This window comes from Odontesthes bonariensis, chromosome 3, assembly GCF_027942865.1.
Source record: "Odontesthes bonariensis isolate fOdoBon6 chromosome 3, fOdoBon6.hap1, whole genome shotgun sequence".
NCBI lineage: Eukaryota > Metazoa > Chordata > Actinopteri > Atheriniformes > Atherinopsidae > Odontesthes > Odontesthes bonariensis.
This window is the reverse complement of record NC_134508.1, coordinates 6,650,575-6,665,587: the sequence shown is the minus strand read 5'-3', so window position 1 is coordinate 6,665,587 and position 15,013 is coordinate 6,650,575. Positions and strand designations below refer to the sequence as shown.

Sequence of the window (15,013 nt, the reverse complement as noted above, 5' to 3'; positions counted from 1 at the left end):
CTGTTAAGTCTCTCTTGTTCTAACACAAGGTGTTTTCCTAAACCTAACCAAGTTGTTTTAAATTGTCTAAGCCCATCCAAACAGTGACTAAATACTTTTAAACTAAACTTAGAGACAAACTTGCATCTCCTGCTCCACAACCAAACCCCTCCAACATTCAAATGGAGAATCTATCGACCGTTAAAGCTCATAATCATCCTTTCAGTGACCTTTTTCAAACAATACTGCAAGAGTATATTCACATATACCATTATCAAAGTGTCCTCTGCTCAAAAAAAAGATAAGAAATGAAAACTTCAGAACACAAATCAATACTTACGTTTCATAATAAAGTTTTGTTGTCCGAGTAAAATTTCAATTTTGAGGTATTTGAGTTTAACAAAATAGAATTATACTCACAGAACTGCATCTACTGCTGTGTTTTAAATGTAAAATATGCAGGTGTACTGGCACAATTAAACAGATTCAGACGTAATGAAAGTATGCAGCTTTTAGCTGTTTCAGAAGGTAATGTCAGCATAAATGTACAGATACTGTACCTATCGGGAGGCTGAGGAAAATATATATATATATAATATTCTCTTTGAAATACCGGTCACAAGGAATTAAAGAATATGTGTTTGATGTCTTTATGTTTAGTGGAAATGAAAAGAATGAGGTGTTAAGGGGTTTTATTCACCTTAAGGCTGCCTTGTGATCAGTGAAACTTGCATCAAATCGTCCTGTCATCCAGTACGTAAAGAAAACCAAGTGAGAGAGGTTAATAAGCATTTCATTTAGCATTTTAAGCTATTAAAAAAATAATAATAATAAGCACAGTTTCTGCTGCTGCAGCAGTGGATTGGTTTTGCAAGCATCCAAACTAAGATGAACCGCTCTCACTCGTCGGTGGTGAGCTTCAGCACAGCTGCTTGGGATTCAGGACAATACTCAAGGACACTTCGGCAGAGTGCGGGGTTGTGATCCTGAGTTCACTCTCATTAATCACGACACATCTCGCTGCCTCAGAGAAAATTCGGTAGAGGTCATTGTGGTGACAGCCCCCCTGGATAAAAAATATGACCCCACAAAAGCGGCGTGAAAAACAAAGAGTTTCCAGTGGACACGCTGCTGTTTTGTTCAGCTCAGGCAAACCGCCCACAGAAAGGCCGCTCCGGGTCCTAGCTGGACGCCTCCATTTATTCACGCCACACAAATGCACAAATGCAACACACAGCAGTAGCATCTTACTCAGAGACTCAATGAATGTAGAAATCGATGCCGTAATGCAGGAGGTGGCGCATTGCAGCGTTGTCACGCACCATCATACTATCCGTCATTCTTTGGTGAAACAGTTTAGTGGAAATAGCCACACAAGTTTCCCTGCAGTTACAATGAAAAAAAAAAGCTGTATAAACATTCCTGTTCTTCTTCTTAAGTTCTGTCTTGAATGTGCAAAAAAGAATAGATGTATATTTATTTAGATGAAGTGATATTTCACAGATGAGGAATGATTTTCATGAACAAACCTTTATTTATCTTTCAACACTCAACGAGCTACTTTTTAAGGCAAATCTGGAGTTGACACCACAAATCTGGCATATCTGACATTGGTCATCCTGCACTCTTCACTTCTGCTCTGAAGAGGCATAAACGGCAACATTTTCAGCATAAATTCAAAAACAAGAGAGTGACAGATGTGCGCGGGGCGGCCTCTGTTAGCAGCTGAATTTATACATCACGTCTAAGGAAAATATTCCATCCAAGTGAAATATCGCTTTGAGAAACCAGAATGAAATGATAGAAATTAAAGTCTATGAAGTGTAAAAAAGAAAAAAAAAGAAAAAAGAATGTTGTGTCTGTTTGTATATCAGAGATGTTGCCATCAGTATATGAGACATTTAGCACAGAATATGGCTCATTAAAGGGATTCATCACTTTGATTTTAAGGTGTTTTCCTTGTATGGTCAACCCATGAAAATGTTTATCCTCTGAAAAGTTATTATAAGGAAACAAATGTTCACACAGTTGCAGAGAACTATATAAATATCAGTTGTTATTTGATCGAATGTACAATATTTATTGCAATATTACACGAAAGAAGTGACGAAACTCTTAAATCTGAGTTACAGATATAGCAAAATGAATAATTTAGTCTTTTTTTTATTTCTCGTTTGATTGATAAATTCTCCTTTTCTTCACAATCACATTTAAAAAATACTGAGATCTAAGACATGAAATGAGTTTAATAATCACACGCTTCATGTTGCTTTGTTTTAATGCTCATTTGCCACGTTAGTGACCCTCAATTAAACCTTAAGTGTTCTTCTTCTGTGGTCACATCATCTGCAAAAATCCACAATTGAGCACAGATTTTTCTGTTTATATTCCCTTTGTTTGGACTAGTTTTTTCTTATATAGATCTGTAAATCCAAACAGGATAACCACAAAACGCAGGTCCCCTGATATAAATTTCTTCCTTTTCTTCCCCTTGATGAGGCTGTTTTTCAGCTTAATATTCCTGCCATCATTTCTTTTATTCCACGTTTCATGTCAAACCCTCTGCTCAAAGAACTGTTGTATAAAACTGTGAGTGGTAACCGTGTTTTGTGTTTAAAAGGCTTAAAGGATCATTCCGTATGATTTAGATCTGATAGTTTATCAGTCCTACAAAGAGTAAAGAGCATCAACTTGTGATGACGAGTGTTGGGTTGCAGATGTTTACTATCTTTGTGTCTCATACAAGAACAACCCCAGGCTGGAAGGATTTCAGACTATTTCTAAACCTTTAAAAACCACATCACATAAAGTGAATTGATTCTGTGAAACTTTCTCCTAAAACACGTGTAATTTGACATCAAATGAGGATTTTAAACGATCGGGTGAAATCCTTTCTCACTCTGGAGATTACTTAAACATTCTCTGACATCTTTATGGTTTTTTTTTTAAGACGCTGCCCTGTGGGTTTCAGCAGGAGACCGATCTGCATGTTGTTCGTGTGTGACGCAGCGAAGGTCTGATGCCTTGTTCTTGTACATACTGAGGAGCCATATCCTGTATGTAATGATGATACCGATCAGCTGATTTTTAAGTATGATCTTGTGAATGTGACCAATAAAGTTTCTGTTTTGCTGTTGTTTTTAATCCAGCGTGCTTCTCTCTGTCTGTTATCACCCTGTGATGGCCACACCTGCAGCCACACACCGACACTTTTTCATTTGAGTTTACATATACACAGGGTGGCCGTGGGTCCTTAAAAAGTCTTAAATTTAACTTGTTTATACCTGTATACACCCTGATACACGTTTACTGTAGCACAAATATACGGGTTGTTTATTTTCATTTGATGATATTGAAATACATTAGTTCTATTTGTAGCGCGCACATTTAGCTAGCTTTTGTATGTTTGATTTAGTCAAATACTTAATTTGTGCTTTCTTTTGCTGGTGCTGGGGGGGGGGGGGTTCCTTGGACTGGCTGGCACACTCCAATCCCAGATTGACTGGCTGATTGGGCGATACCATCTGGAGTTCCATGGGGGAAGACCATAGAGTCTTCATTTTAATTTTTGCATTAGTTCTCTTTGCTCTTGTGATTTGCTTATTTTGTTAACTTTGTTTAGTTATTAGTCATTTAAGTTGATTCTTAAGCTAACTGTGTTTAGTTACTTTTGGTAGTTAAATTTGTGTAGATGTTTCCCTTCTTCCTCAGTGTGTCACTATGGTCTGATCAGCCAGTATTTAAGTCCCCTTTGTTTGTTTTTGAACCTTTAGTTTGAGGTTATGTTATGTTAAAATCTTGATTTTTGGCTTTGAGTTTAGTTTCTTTATTTGATCTCTTTTAAGGGCCCTGCAACTATTGTTTGTAGTTTATTTTTTGGGGAATAAACCCATTTTTCTTGAAAATTATTTCTGTGTCCTCGTGCTTGACCGGCTCGGTCCCTCACACACTCGATTAAAGTTAAACCGAGCCTAACTCAGAGATGCGGTTTGTTTTCAAATGACAGGCCGTCAGTGCTGGTTGTGCTCATTTTTAGATGTTCTTGCTCCAAATATTTACTTATTTAGTTTTGAACTCCTATCTCAAAGTGTAACAGGGCTGTGTCACTCTCATTATTACTGTTCGTCTTTTGCAGACTTTAAATTGGGGGGGGGGAAATATCACCTTCATCTTGTTCTTTGTCTCCTTTTGTCTCTTTGATTCCCTGTTGTTCTCTTACGACTCTTCTGATGTTTGGATGACTAATGATGTTGGAGAAATCTTCAGTCAGTCAGGATGAGTCATGTCTGTCGAAGACGAACATTTCCACAAGACAAAATGAAATCCTCACCTCTCTTTCTACCCACGCAGGTACAAAAGCTGCAAACACCTGCTGATCTGAGGAAAGCGTGCCTCTGCTTTAATTAAATTTAACAGGAGACAGGTCGAGTGTAAGTGACTGAGCTGCGAGTCGAGTCGTGACTCTCAGAGCATCATCTCTCCCACTCACTTCTCCTCTCGTCCATTTATTTCTCAAAGAAATCAAGTTTGATTACAAAGAACAGAACTAAAACAGAGTTTTAAAGGAACAAATTAATCTGTGTGCGCACCTCCTGAAGTGACAAGGATTCACAATATTATCTGAAGCAATATATCACCGATTAGTCCAGATAATGAAGAAGACAACTTGAGGAGGGCTCAGAGAGGAGAGAGGTCAGGTTTGTTGACACATACACATTCATGCCCCCGTCAGAAGTATTTGAAATGATTTTGTGGACCTCAGATTTTTTTTCCTGTGTTGCCACCATTTAGTCAAATGTTGATTTGCTTAAAATGATCAAAAACCTGCAGAAGTTGCTGATGTTGACATGCAAACAAACTCCCCATGAAATGAGTAGCTGATTTCTGTTTACCTCCAGTTAAATATAAGACCGGGGGGGCAACCACCCTCCAGATTAGCCCAGACTGCACCTGCTAATCTATTTCTCTGTTGAAATCTATACAAACTTAATCAAAGCATTTTATTAGATACATTAGAGGTTAGAATACAACTCCAAGCACAGAATGAGTCATCAAAATCTCTAAATCATTTTCCAGAACAGCGAAATCATTAAAATACCATTGAGAATTCCTACAAAACTACCTTTCTGTACCGGAAAACAGCTCATAAAAGCACTTCTGATCCGATTTAATGGGGATTTGAAATGAAAGCTGCCAGCCATCAGTATGTCAACATGCAGACGACCATTAACAGTGAAGCCTCACGGAGCTGCAGGTGTTCCCAGTTTCCACCTCTGCTCAAGCTCGTTAGAGCTTCCTGTTTTCAGACCATTTGTGGCTCAGTGTTCCTTACAGAGAGCACCACATCAACGGGCCGTGGTGTCTGCGGAGATATTTACATCGAGTACCTCGCTGTCCAGAGAGAGAACTGGAGATGGTTGTTTGTCACCTGGAAAAAGAAGAGCTAGCAGAGCAGAAAATAATGACATATCTCATTTAAAAATTTTAAAAACATAACAGAAACTTAGGAGGAGGTAGCAGTGACATATTTTATCTTTTTTTTAAACTCGTAGACTATTAAAGGGGAAAATGGAGATGTTGACGCTCTCCATCTGCAGCTAACTTTACAGTTTTTGTGTAATTTTCCAGAAAAAGCATCAGAAAATAAGGACATCACAGAGAGGAAAGTCAAGTCAGAGGTTTTTTATTAGTCTTTTGGCAGAAGATAATTAGTCAGCCATGTTGTTCGATCAGCCCTCTTACAAACAATACTTTCATATATCCAACAGGAAAACAAAATATTCAAATAAATGTCCTTTTATCAATGAATCACAACCAGAAGATGCTGTTTAATTGGATGATAAGAATGAGAACGACTTTAATCATTTAGAAAGCAGAGAGAAGATGAGTTTCCACCTTAATGTTTTGTTTTTTAGGTGAATGTGAGCTGTCAGCTAGAATAAAATCTCCCCACACAGGGATCCACCCAGCGGCCCATTCAGTCGTCGCATCACTGCTTCACAATGTGTCCGTTTCAAAATAATGGCGAATATTCTTCAAAACCAGATTTAAACATGTATATTTTAAACTTATTTCATATCATTAACGTTTTTTTTTCTGTCCAAGTTATTCAAACGAGTCTTTTTTTATGATGAGAATCAAGCAATCAAAGAAACACTCCTCTTTAGAAGACTCGAGAAGGCCTAACTTTGCGGTTTCTGGCCTGGATCCGTTCTGAAATAAGTAGCAAACAGCAAGTAGAAAAGTAGGAAACATCGCTGGGTGCTACATGAACATGTCATCGTAGCCAGGTGGGGGCATGTGGTCTGGATCCGGCCTGAAAATAAAGATAATACAAAGAGAGCACTGTCATTTTTGTCATGTAGTAAAGTCTTATACGGTCCAGAAACCGCACAGATCTATACCAGGAGAATCTCATTAGGCTTCAGAAAACATCTCATTAAATTACATCCATACTGCCTCACTTCAGTGCAAATTTGGAAAAGATACGGCCTTATTTACACACGTCTTAGGTGACGTGAAGAGCTTTGAGCACATCGGCTCAAACCTGACACTAATGGTGTTTTTCCCTCAGTGTGGGCTGTTCCGCTACGGGTGGAACTACCACAACATATGCAGGATTTCTTTACCGACGATGGTAAACATCAAACATCCTGGGCTGACTATCATGTGCATTTGCAAGCTTTCATCTTTGTTGAAAGAAAGAAAAGACACAACAACCTCTGCTGTGAGATACTTTCTCATTATAAAGGATAAAGAATTTAGATTAGGCCTGGGCAACGATTAAAATGTTTAATCTAATTAATCACATGATTTCCCTGATTAATCACATTTGTACGCAAAATCCAAAAATGAATCCAAAAGTAGTGTATAGCTTTTAGCCTTTAGTTTTATTTTAAATGTGCTGCCATATGAATGAAAGTGCCATAACATTTGTTGTGCAAACACACTTTTAACATCAGCATCTTTCTGTAGTTTTTATGTAGAAGCCTCGCTCCACTGTCTGTTTCCTTGAATGACTTGCTGCTATCAGTTGTGTGTTTTGCCTTTAAGTGATATTTTAGACTGGAACTACTACGCTGAGAAGACAATTCAACTTGGCAGAGTTTACAGATGACTTTGGTTCTGTCGACTCCGCCGTCTGGAAGAACTTTAAAATGAAAATGGCCGAGTACGGAGCGGTCGGTGGCGTAATGGGTTGAGCAGGCGCCCCATGTACAGAGGTTACAGTCCTCGCTGCAGCTGGTTCGAGTCCCGCATCGGACGGCCCTGTGCTGCGTGTCGTTCCCCCTCTCTCTGCTTCCTGTCTCTCTGAACTTTCCTATCCATTAAAACAGGGTGCTTGCTCTTTTTCCAAATTAAAATTCCAGACTTTTTTAAAACTGATAGTTTTTTTCACCAAGACCTTAACTTTATGTATTTGTAACTTGTGTGCCTGCTGCCTACTTCATTGGTTGAGATTGTACCAACTGTGTTTATTAGAAATGTTAATTTTTATAAGCTAGTATTCAATGAACAAAAGCATTATTTACAGTAAATTATGCTTTTACTGATGAAAACGTTTCAAAACATGAAAATCCCAAGTACATGAATTTCACATCAAACAAGTGTCACAAAAACTATCTATAAAAAAAAATAAATGTATGTATGTATGTATGTAGAATTCAGTCTCTTCACTCACATCTCATCCCATTAATATAGTAATAGGCTAATAATAATAAGCTAATACAGTACGTGACCAGTTAGTAAAATTATAGTTTTATAGCCTACCTTCCTATTTCTCATTTCACAATGCCTTTGAGCATACTGTAATATTCTACCATACATTTATTTTCCATACTTTATTAAGACTTTCACACAAAATTCAAAACTTTTCAAAGTCCGGAAAACAGTGCTTCAAAATTCCATACTTATTAAGACTTTCAAGACTTGCGCAAGCACCCTGATTAAAGGCACAAAAGCCCTAAAAAAAAAATGTTTGTTTTTAATTTAAAATAATATATATTTTTTTTAAATAAAAAAATAAAACCTGCGTTAATGCGCGATAAAATATTTATCAGCGTTAAATAATTAATGCGTTAACGCGATAATAACGAGTTAACCTGCCCAGCCCTAATTTAGATGTTATGCTCACTCTCTGAGTTATTGGGTCAAAGTTATTGTGAGCCAATGGGACAGAGAGGTGCGTGCGCGTCTCACCCGGGTCTGTGGCGTCCAACCGGTCCAAACGGGTCGAAGCGAGCTCCCGGGGGAACGGCTCCAGGAGGCAGAATGTCTGGTATGCCGCTAGATGGTACAAAGCCCGAGCGAGGATATCCGGACCTCAACGGGTCCACTATCATCCCACCACCACCGCGAGACCTGAGGAGTGGGAGATGTGGATGTAAGAAAGGGAACTTTGTCTCAGTTTCACTGTTGTTTAACAAGTTCAAACCAGTTATACATCAGGGATAAGAAAAAAGAAAACAACAGCAGAGCTTCACCAGTGCCGATCACCAGCAAAACGGTAGGTTTTGTGATTATAAGACCCAGCTTTGGTTTGTACTGTGGGAAATTTCCAACAAAAGGTGAGTCATTTCCCTTATAGAGTACCTTTTAAGAGCAGACATCACAATGTGCTTCTCAATCAAATTAAATCATCATTAAACGTAAAAAGTGTCGAATGAAAACACTGAAACAAAGGAAAACCGAACGAGCTCCTGCAGCAGTTTCATCGTTAGTGGAATTCAAAGTGCTCCAGTCTGAAATAGCAAAATCATGACATTTCTGTCTGTTTTATTACTTTTGTAGTGACTATTTGTCTATGAAAATAATAGAAAAACATTTTGACTTAAAGGTGACCAAACTAAAATTAAACATAACTCTAATAGTCACTTGATGCACTTTGGGTTTCTGGTTTACGCAGTACAAAAAGGTCCAAAACGTCGACAAAAAAAGGTGTGATTCATGGATTTATTCCAAGTTTGCAGGCGTCTTGATTCTCAAAATAATATGCATTCAACAGAGTAATACATTTGCATCACAAAATCGTTCATCCAGAAAAAGTCAGACCTCACAATCGCTTGGCCCTATTTTCTCTCCCTTCGTATCACTGCGTGCTGTGTAGACCGAGCAGACCCAGCAGTCCCCTGCTTCCGAGCAGGAAACAACGTAATAGGCGCGGCTGTCGGCAGGTGACTGAACGCAGTGATACGAAGGGAGAGAAAATAGCGCCAAGCGATGTGAGGTCTGACTTTTTCCTGAAGAACCATTTTGTGATGCAAATGTATTACTCTTTTGAACGCATTTTGTTTTGAGAAGCAAGACGCTTTATTTTTTAAGCCCCAGCCAACTAGCCGGACTACCTTCGTTAACACCAAAACGAGGCTGGAACTCGGCTCACAGGACGCAGCAGGGGGTAAGAAAATGTTCATAAATGATATTGCTAATATGGGATGTCATACAGCTTCATGTCAAAAGAGGCGAACTATCCCTTTAAGACTTAAATGTAAACCATTGTAGGAGTCATACAAAAGCATGGCAACAGTATTTCGCACCACTGAAGAAAAGGCCTTTTGTCAGGAACACAGAGCGGCAGAACTCTGCAGCAACGACCACCTGACACACACGTATGTAATGAAACTTATTACTGTTCCATTCAAATCTGTCATTCCGTCAAAACAATCAGTACCTTTTACAGTTCAACCTCAGAGCAATAACGGTGTGTAAAGCTGACTGCAGGTGAATTTACCTCAAACATTACAGTACATTTAACCACATCTCTCCATAATGCAACCATCAGGTGACAGTCAGAGATGATGCCGTCACTGACTGAGGGGATAATTCAGATGATTTTATCGACCCCGAAGCAATTTCAGGGAAATTAAAACATAAAAAGTGAATATGAAAGGTTTGAAATGTCCTTAAGTGATTGAAAAAAAGGACTTTTCATAGATATATTGAGAGTCAGAGACGAGAGTATGTTCGCAACAGATTTCTGATATTCGAGGTTAAAACTTGAGCTGACATGGTGGACATAATCCACCGCTGTCTGTCACTGTGTGTGCTGATGGATCATCCTCAAATCCCAGATTAGGACAAAGCCAGAGTGATGCTCAGATTTACATTCATTTCCAAAAATATCATTTTAGGAAGTTATTATGAGGGATGACATAACTCACCCAAAAGGATCCAGATCCGCCCCTCCAGCTGCGAATGGAGGAACCATGGGGCCGGGCCTTCAAGCACATAAACAAACCCAATTTCATTCAAATCTGACTCATTTCCAAAAAAAACGGCACAAAGATGAAGTATTCTTTGGTCTTATTCTACTCTGTTTGATTCCATTTGTTGTTTCACCTTTTCACAGTTAAACTTTGAGCCAAAAGCTTCCTGGAAACCAGATTTGAGTCAATAAATAGAAAATATAACCACTGTTGCTAAGAGAGGAGCTGACTTTATCAGGACAATTTTCTTAAGTAAAAATCCTTTCTTCTTTGACGTCTCAAATGTGAGAAATTGCTGCTTTTCTTCAGTTTAATACAACTGGGTTTGTGACGGTTTATTGATTAAACAGGACATTTGATCTTTGAATATAACCTCTCAAAGCGTTAAAAAAAAAAAGAAAAAGTGCACCCGAAAGTCGGCAGTAACATCAGCGTTGCTGTGTTTTTACAGCAATCTGAGGATAAAATAAAGCATAGCTGCATGCCATCGGGGACTTTTTGAACGTGGCGGTAGAGTTTTGAGGAAGACGAGCACAAACAAAACCTGCTTTCAGTTTGGAAAAGAAAGCTCTAGGTGGGAAATGGTAGTACACCCCGGTGGTTTTCAGCTGCTGGAAGGGCACAGCCGCTCATCTTAAATCCCCTTTAAAATGAAACATTAGTCCAAGTTGTGCCATCAGCAATCGAATAATTCACAGAGAATCACACAGGCAGGCTTGAAATCCTTTAAACTTGTTATAAAGATAAATGTTTGGAGGTAAAAGCTTGTGTGTTTTGTTTTTTCTGCACTCTGTTGTCTTTCTTAAAGCTTCGGGTATTCTGGATCATTCCTGTCGTCCCCACCTCCCCTCTGCCTCCTCTCCCCACTCATCTTCCACTGTCTGCTCTCAGCGGCGGCCTCAGTCCTCTCATTTATCGCCCTGTATCTCTTTCACTCCCTCGTCCTCCATAGTGTGTGATTTCTCATTATCTCCCCCTTTATCTTCCCTGCCCCCCTCCTCTCAGATTTGACTTTCTCTCCATCTGTCACAGTGCTCTCATCCTTATCTCCCCTCACTCGCCTTCTCTCTGGAGACAAGGAGGCGACATCAGCAAGGTCGATAAAGTGCTGACATCACCTCACATCTCATCCGATCGGGTCCCGGCTAAGAGGGGGGGACGTAACTCTGACTTACATTTGTGTCCAGAAGAGGAACCATAACTGGATTCTACCTTTTTGACATTTCACTTCATTATGAGACTGTAGAAAGTTGTAACTTTGTGAAAAACAACACAAAGCCACAAGGAGCAGGAGTGCCTGCTCTCTGGCTGGTCGCAGCTAGCTGAAAAGAGAGCTTTAGCTAAAGCAAATTGATGAGGTTTACCTACAAATACGTGTCCTAGTTTGACATCGTTACTAACCAGTGAGGTTGTGTTCCTTGGTGAGGATGTCTGCTGGAGATGCGGAGGGGGTCGCTGTCCTCCTCCCGTCTTCTCCGTGCCGCCTCCTCCTCCTCCTCCCTCTGGCTCTTCTTCTCTGCTTTCTGTCCGGCTTGCCTCCCCTGGGAAGGCAGAAGCTGAGTCTTCACCTTCTCTGACAAACTGTCTGCATCCTTGAAGACGCTGTAAAGAAGAGACTTAAATCATCAAGACAGTTAACAGCTACATATAGACGACATTAACCCTCCTTTCCTATATGTAGCTGGTGAGCTGAGGAAATATCTAGCTCATAGACAAGAAACCAAACTAAACTGTAGACGTAGATAGTGTTTAATAAATGATGATTTCAAAATAACACTTCGGTTTTCTGTGGTCTAACCCAAGGACAGACAACACAAGCAAATCTGATCCCCGTTTATGGTCATCATCGGGACAATGTCTGCAAGTTGTAACAGTTATAAGGGATCACACACCTGTCAAACGTCTGCAGCTGGTCAGCATTCACGTGGTCGCTAATGTTCACCGTCAAGTCTGACACCTGCTGCGTGCTGGAGTTCTTTAACCACACACACACACACAAACAAGCAAAACAACAATACCTGTTACATACAAATGTGTTCAAACAGAAAATATGTAGGTATTCAGTAAAAGCTCTGCATGGTCACTAGGGGTGTGCAAAATAATCATCATGACGATGCATCGCGAATCTAATTTTCGCGATCTACTGCATCGATTCTGGACGCCAAGTATCGATTATTTAAAAAAAAATAATAATAATTTTTTTTTTTTTTTATGCCTTTAATGATAGGACACATGCAATTGATGCATTTCGCTGCAAGAGATGTTTGCAATATATGTATATATTTTTTATAGTTGTATAAAGCCTATGCACTTTTTTTGTCTGTACTGATCATCCCTATTTTGTTATTTTAAGTTTTATAAATCCTATGCACTTTTTGTGATGAGTGTTTCCAGTAATAGTACTATTTGTGTCCAGTAATATTTGTTTTAATGGCAATACCTCCAAAAGTTGTTTCAATAAATACAGTTATGAATTGATTTGGTTTGAGTTATGTATCAATTGAAGACACTATCCAGATCATACACAGCCAGTCAGCCACTGGTAATGGCTGTATTTTTTTTTTTTAAGTATGTTCAGTGAAAATATCGCAATGCATCGCGATGCATCGCAATAATTCAAGTATCGTGATGCATCGTGATTCGAATCGAATCGTGACTTCTTTGCCAATACCCACCCCTAATGGTCACATCATGTAAAATGTGAACTCAGTAAAGATCTCACATCGTAGAAATTCACCGCTGGACGCAGTTACAAGTACAACAAAAGAAAAATGCTGCTGAATTTGAAGCCGTCCCGATCGATATAAGCTGAAAATGAAGGAATGTAAAGTGATGTGCGACAGAAAAGGGTTGCAAAGCCTTTAGGGCATTTTTAGAAACCTATTTTGTAATGTACACGGTTCACGAAACGATACCATTAGTAAAGATCATGAAATGAAAACAGACAGGTCTGTGCGTACACAACAGGGATGCCAAGAGTTGTTGGGATTAGTTCCACAGCCCCGTCCAGCTGAAGTTTTAGAAGAGTTAAACAACCAGTAAACATACTTTTATGGGTATAACACACAAGTAGATGGGCCTGCAGGATATATGCACCAAATTCCTTGTGATGTTTCAGGGCATACTGCGTTTTTAAAGTTTAATGCAGACAATTATTATAAAATGTCTCCAAGTAGTTTATGGATATGTGGTGTGCTGCTCCCTGCAGAGATAATTTGAATAAAAAGGGTTATTCTATGCTTAATTGTCAAAATATTTAGTTATTCAAGCAAACTGCATCAACACATCTTGTTTGTGTGCTTGAGAAGTTCACACATGGCACATGCAAGGTGAAAAGGTTTCTCTGTTTACTGTGCCTACCATCAGGTTAAAGATCAGGGCTGAGTCCACGGTGATGGCTTTGAGTAGCAACTGTGTGTCTGAGTCCTTGGCTTTATAGCGCAGACTGTACAGCTCCTTGTTGCTGCTCCAGTCAGCAGGCAGCAGCTCTGACTTCTTATCACTGCTGCGGGGCTGCAGGATGGCAGAGGAGGGGGAGAGACAAAGCAAAAGAGACATCAACAGATTTATAAAGAAAGAGTTGGAGCACAGGAAGTGTAAAGAAATCCCTGCAATGTTTTTGGACAACTGGTCCCAAAGAGGGTTAGCCTGCTAAAGATGACATGACAGTTTTTTCCACAGTTTGTCAGATCTTTATTCTTAAACAACTTCAGGTTGAATCTGTACTAAACATGACATCTAAATCTATCGATGCTAAAACACGTCATCTAGACAAATGCAGTTGATCATGTCAATTACATGCAGGCCTTAATGCTCATTACGAAAGCAAATGCTAACCTAAATGGAGCCAGCGACTTAGCTTGTACAGAACTCCAATGGGAAAAAAAGATATTTCATTTTTCTTTTCACTGTTTTGAACAAATGGATTACATCTCAGACGTACCAAACATAAAGTTAAATGCTCTCTATTTTTTCTTCAATTCGGCGAATGACTGATGAACAAAATAGCATGCATTTAGTATAATATGCTTCTTTTTTTTACTCTTTGACCCTCTTTAACTCGGTAAGTCAAAGAGAAAACTGCAGATATATTCAATTGGAGCTATTGCAACAAATAAAAAGCTAAATGCTACAACACGAACCAAGATGTTCGGCATTAGCTGCCATCTGTGTTGTTTTTAACTCGCAACCGTTGCAGCTATTACAGAACAGTCAGTTAGCAGGTTAAACTCACCTCGTCTCCAGAACCGATACACCGGTATCCATTCTTTATCATTTCCCAGTGAACGAAACACACAACAGCGTCCTGTGGGCAGCCGATGCTACCTGCGACACAGGTGTACAACACCTCTAAGCCTGCCATGTTTCTTCAATCTGCCAACATCAACACGGCATCAGCGCCAGGAAATGAAAACGAAAGTCCCGAAAGAAGCTTTACATAAACTTCTTAGCAACCGTAGCCACTTCCGGTCAGGAGATTTCAAAGTAAGAGCACCAGAAACCTGCAGGTTGATGCTGAGACGACGAGAAAACTATCTTTATCGTTGAAATTGAATTATTATAAAGTTTAAAAAACAAAAAGAAACTAAATCGAAAAAACAGCTAATTTAATGTTTAATCTAATTAACTATCACTATTCTTGATCTTTGAGAATCCTGACATGTATTTTTTTGTAAAATTATAATTCATACACAGAAAGTAGTTATAATGATACTAATATAGCTTATACTATTTATAAATAATGCTGATCAATGCAAGCGTTTTTTTTCTAAACGCTTTGTCTTGTTTGGGCCCATGGAGACACTGATAGTAGCCTATTTACTTTTTTG

General features: G+C 39.2%; 1 protein-coding gene across 1 annotated transcript; it reads right to left on the bottom strand.

Annotated features, from left to right (window-relative positions):
• Positions 1 to 5,646: 5,646 nt before the first annotated feature.
• On the bottom strand, positions 5,647 to 14,659 carry psmf1 (proteasome inhibitor subunit 1). The gene is made up of 7 exons (XM_075460158.1): positions 14,419 to 14,659; positions 13,545 to 13,697; positions 12,077 to 12,159; positions 11,586 to 11,786; positions 10,140 to 10,196; positions 8,179 to 8,340; positions 5,647 to 6,295 (listed from the first exon to the last, which is right to left on the bottom strand). Exons 1-7 carry the CDS (start codon positions 14,545 to 14,547, stop codon positions 6,244 to 6,246), a joined length of 837 nt encoding a protein of 278 aa, XP_075316273.1. The 5' UTR covers positions 14,548 to 14,659; the 3' UTR covers positions 5,647 to 6,243.
• Between the last annotated feature and the right edge of the window lie 354 nt (positions 14,660 to 15,013).

What these genes read in the sequence shown, in the direction of transcription:
- psmf1 (XM_075460158.1), bottom strand. Translation starts at nt 14,547, where the DNA reads ATGGCAGGCTTAGAGGTGTTGTACACCTGTGTCGCAGGTAGCATCGGC. An exon ending in CAGCTGCAGACGTTTGACAG is followed by an intron (nt 11,787 to 12,076) that starts GTGTGTGATCCC and finishes TCTTCTTTACAG; the next exon opens with CGTCTTCAAGGATGCAGACA. An exon ending in GCGGATCTGGATCCTTTTGG is followed by an intron (nt 8,341 to 10,139) that starts GTGAGTTATGTC and finishes CCCACTCCTCAG; the next exon opens with GTCTCGCGGTGGTGGTGGGA.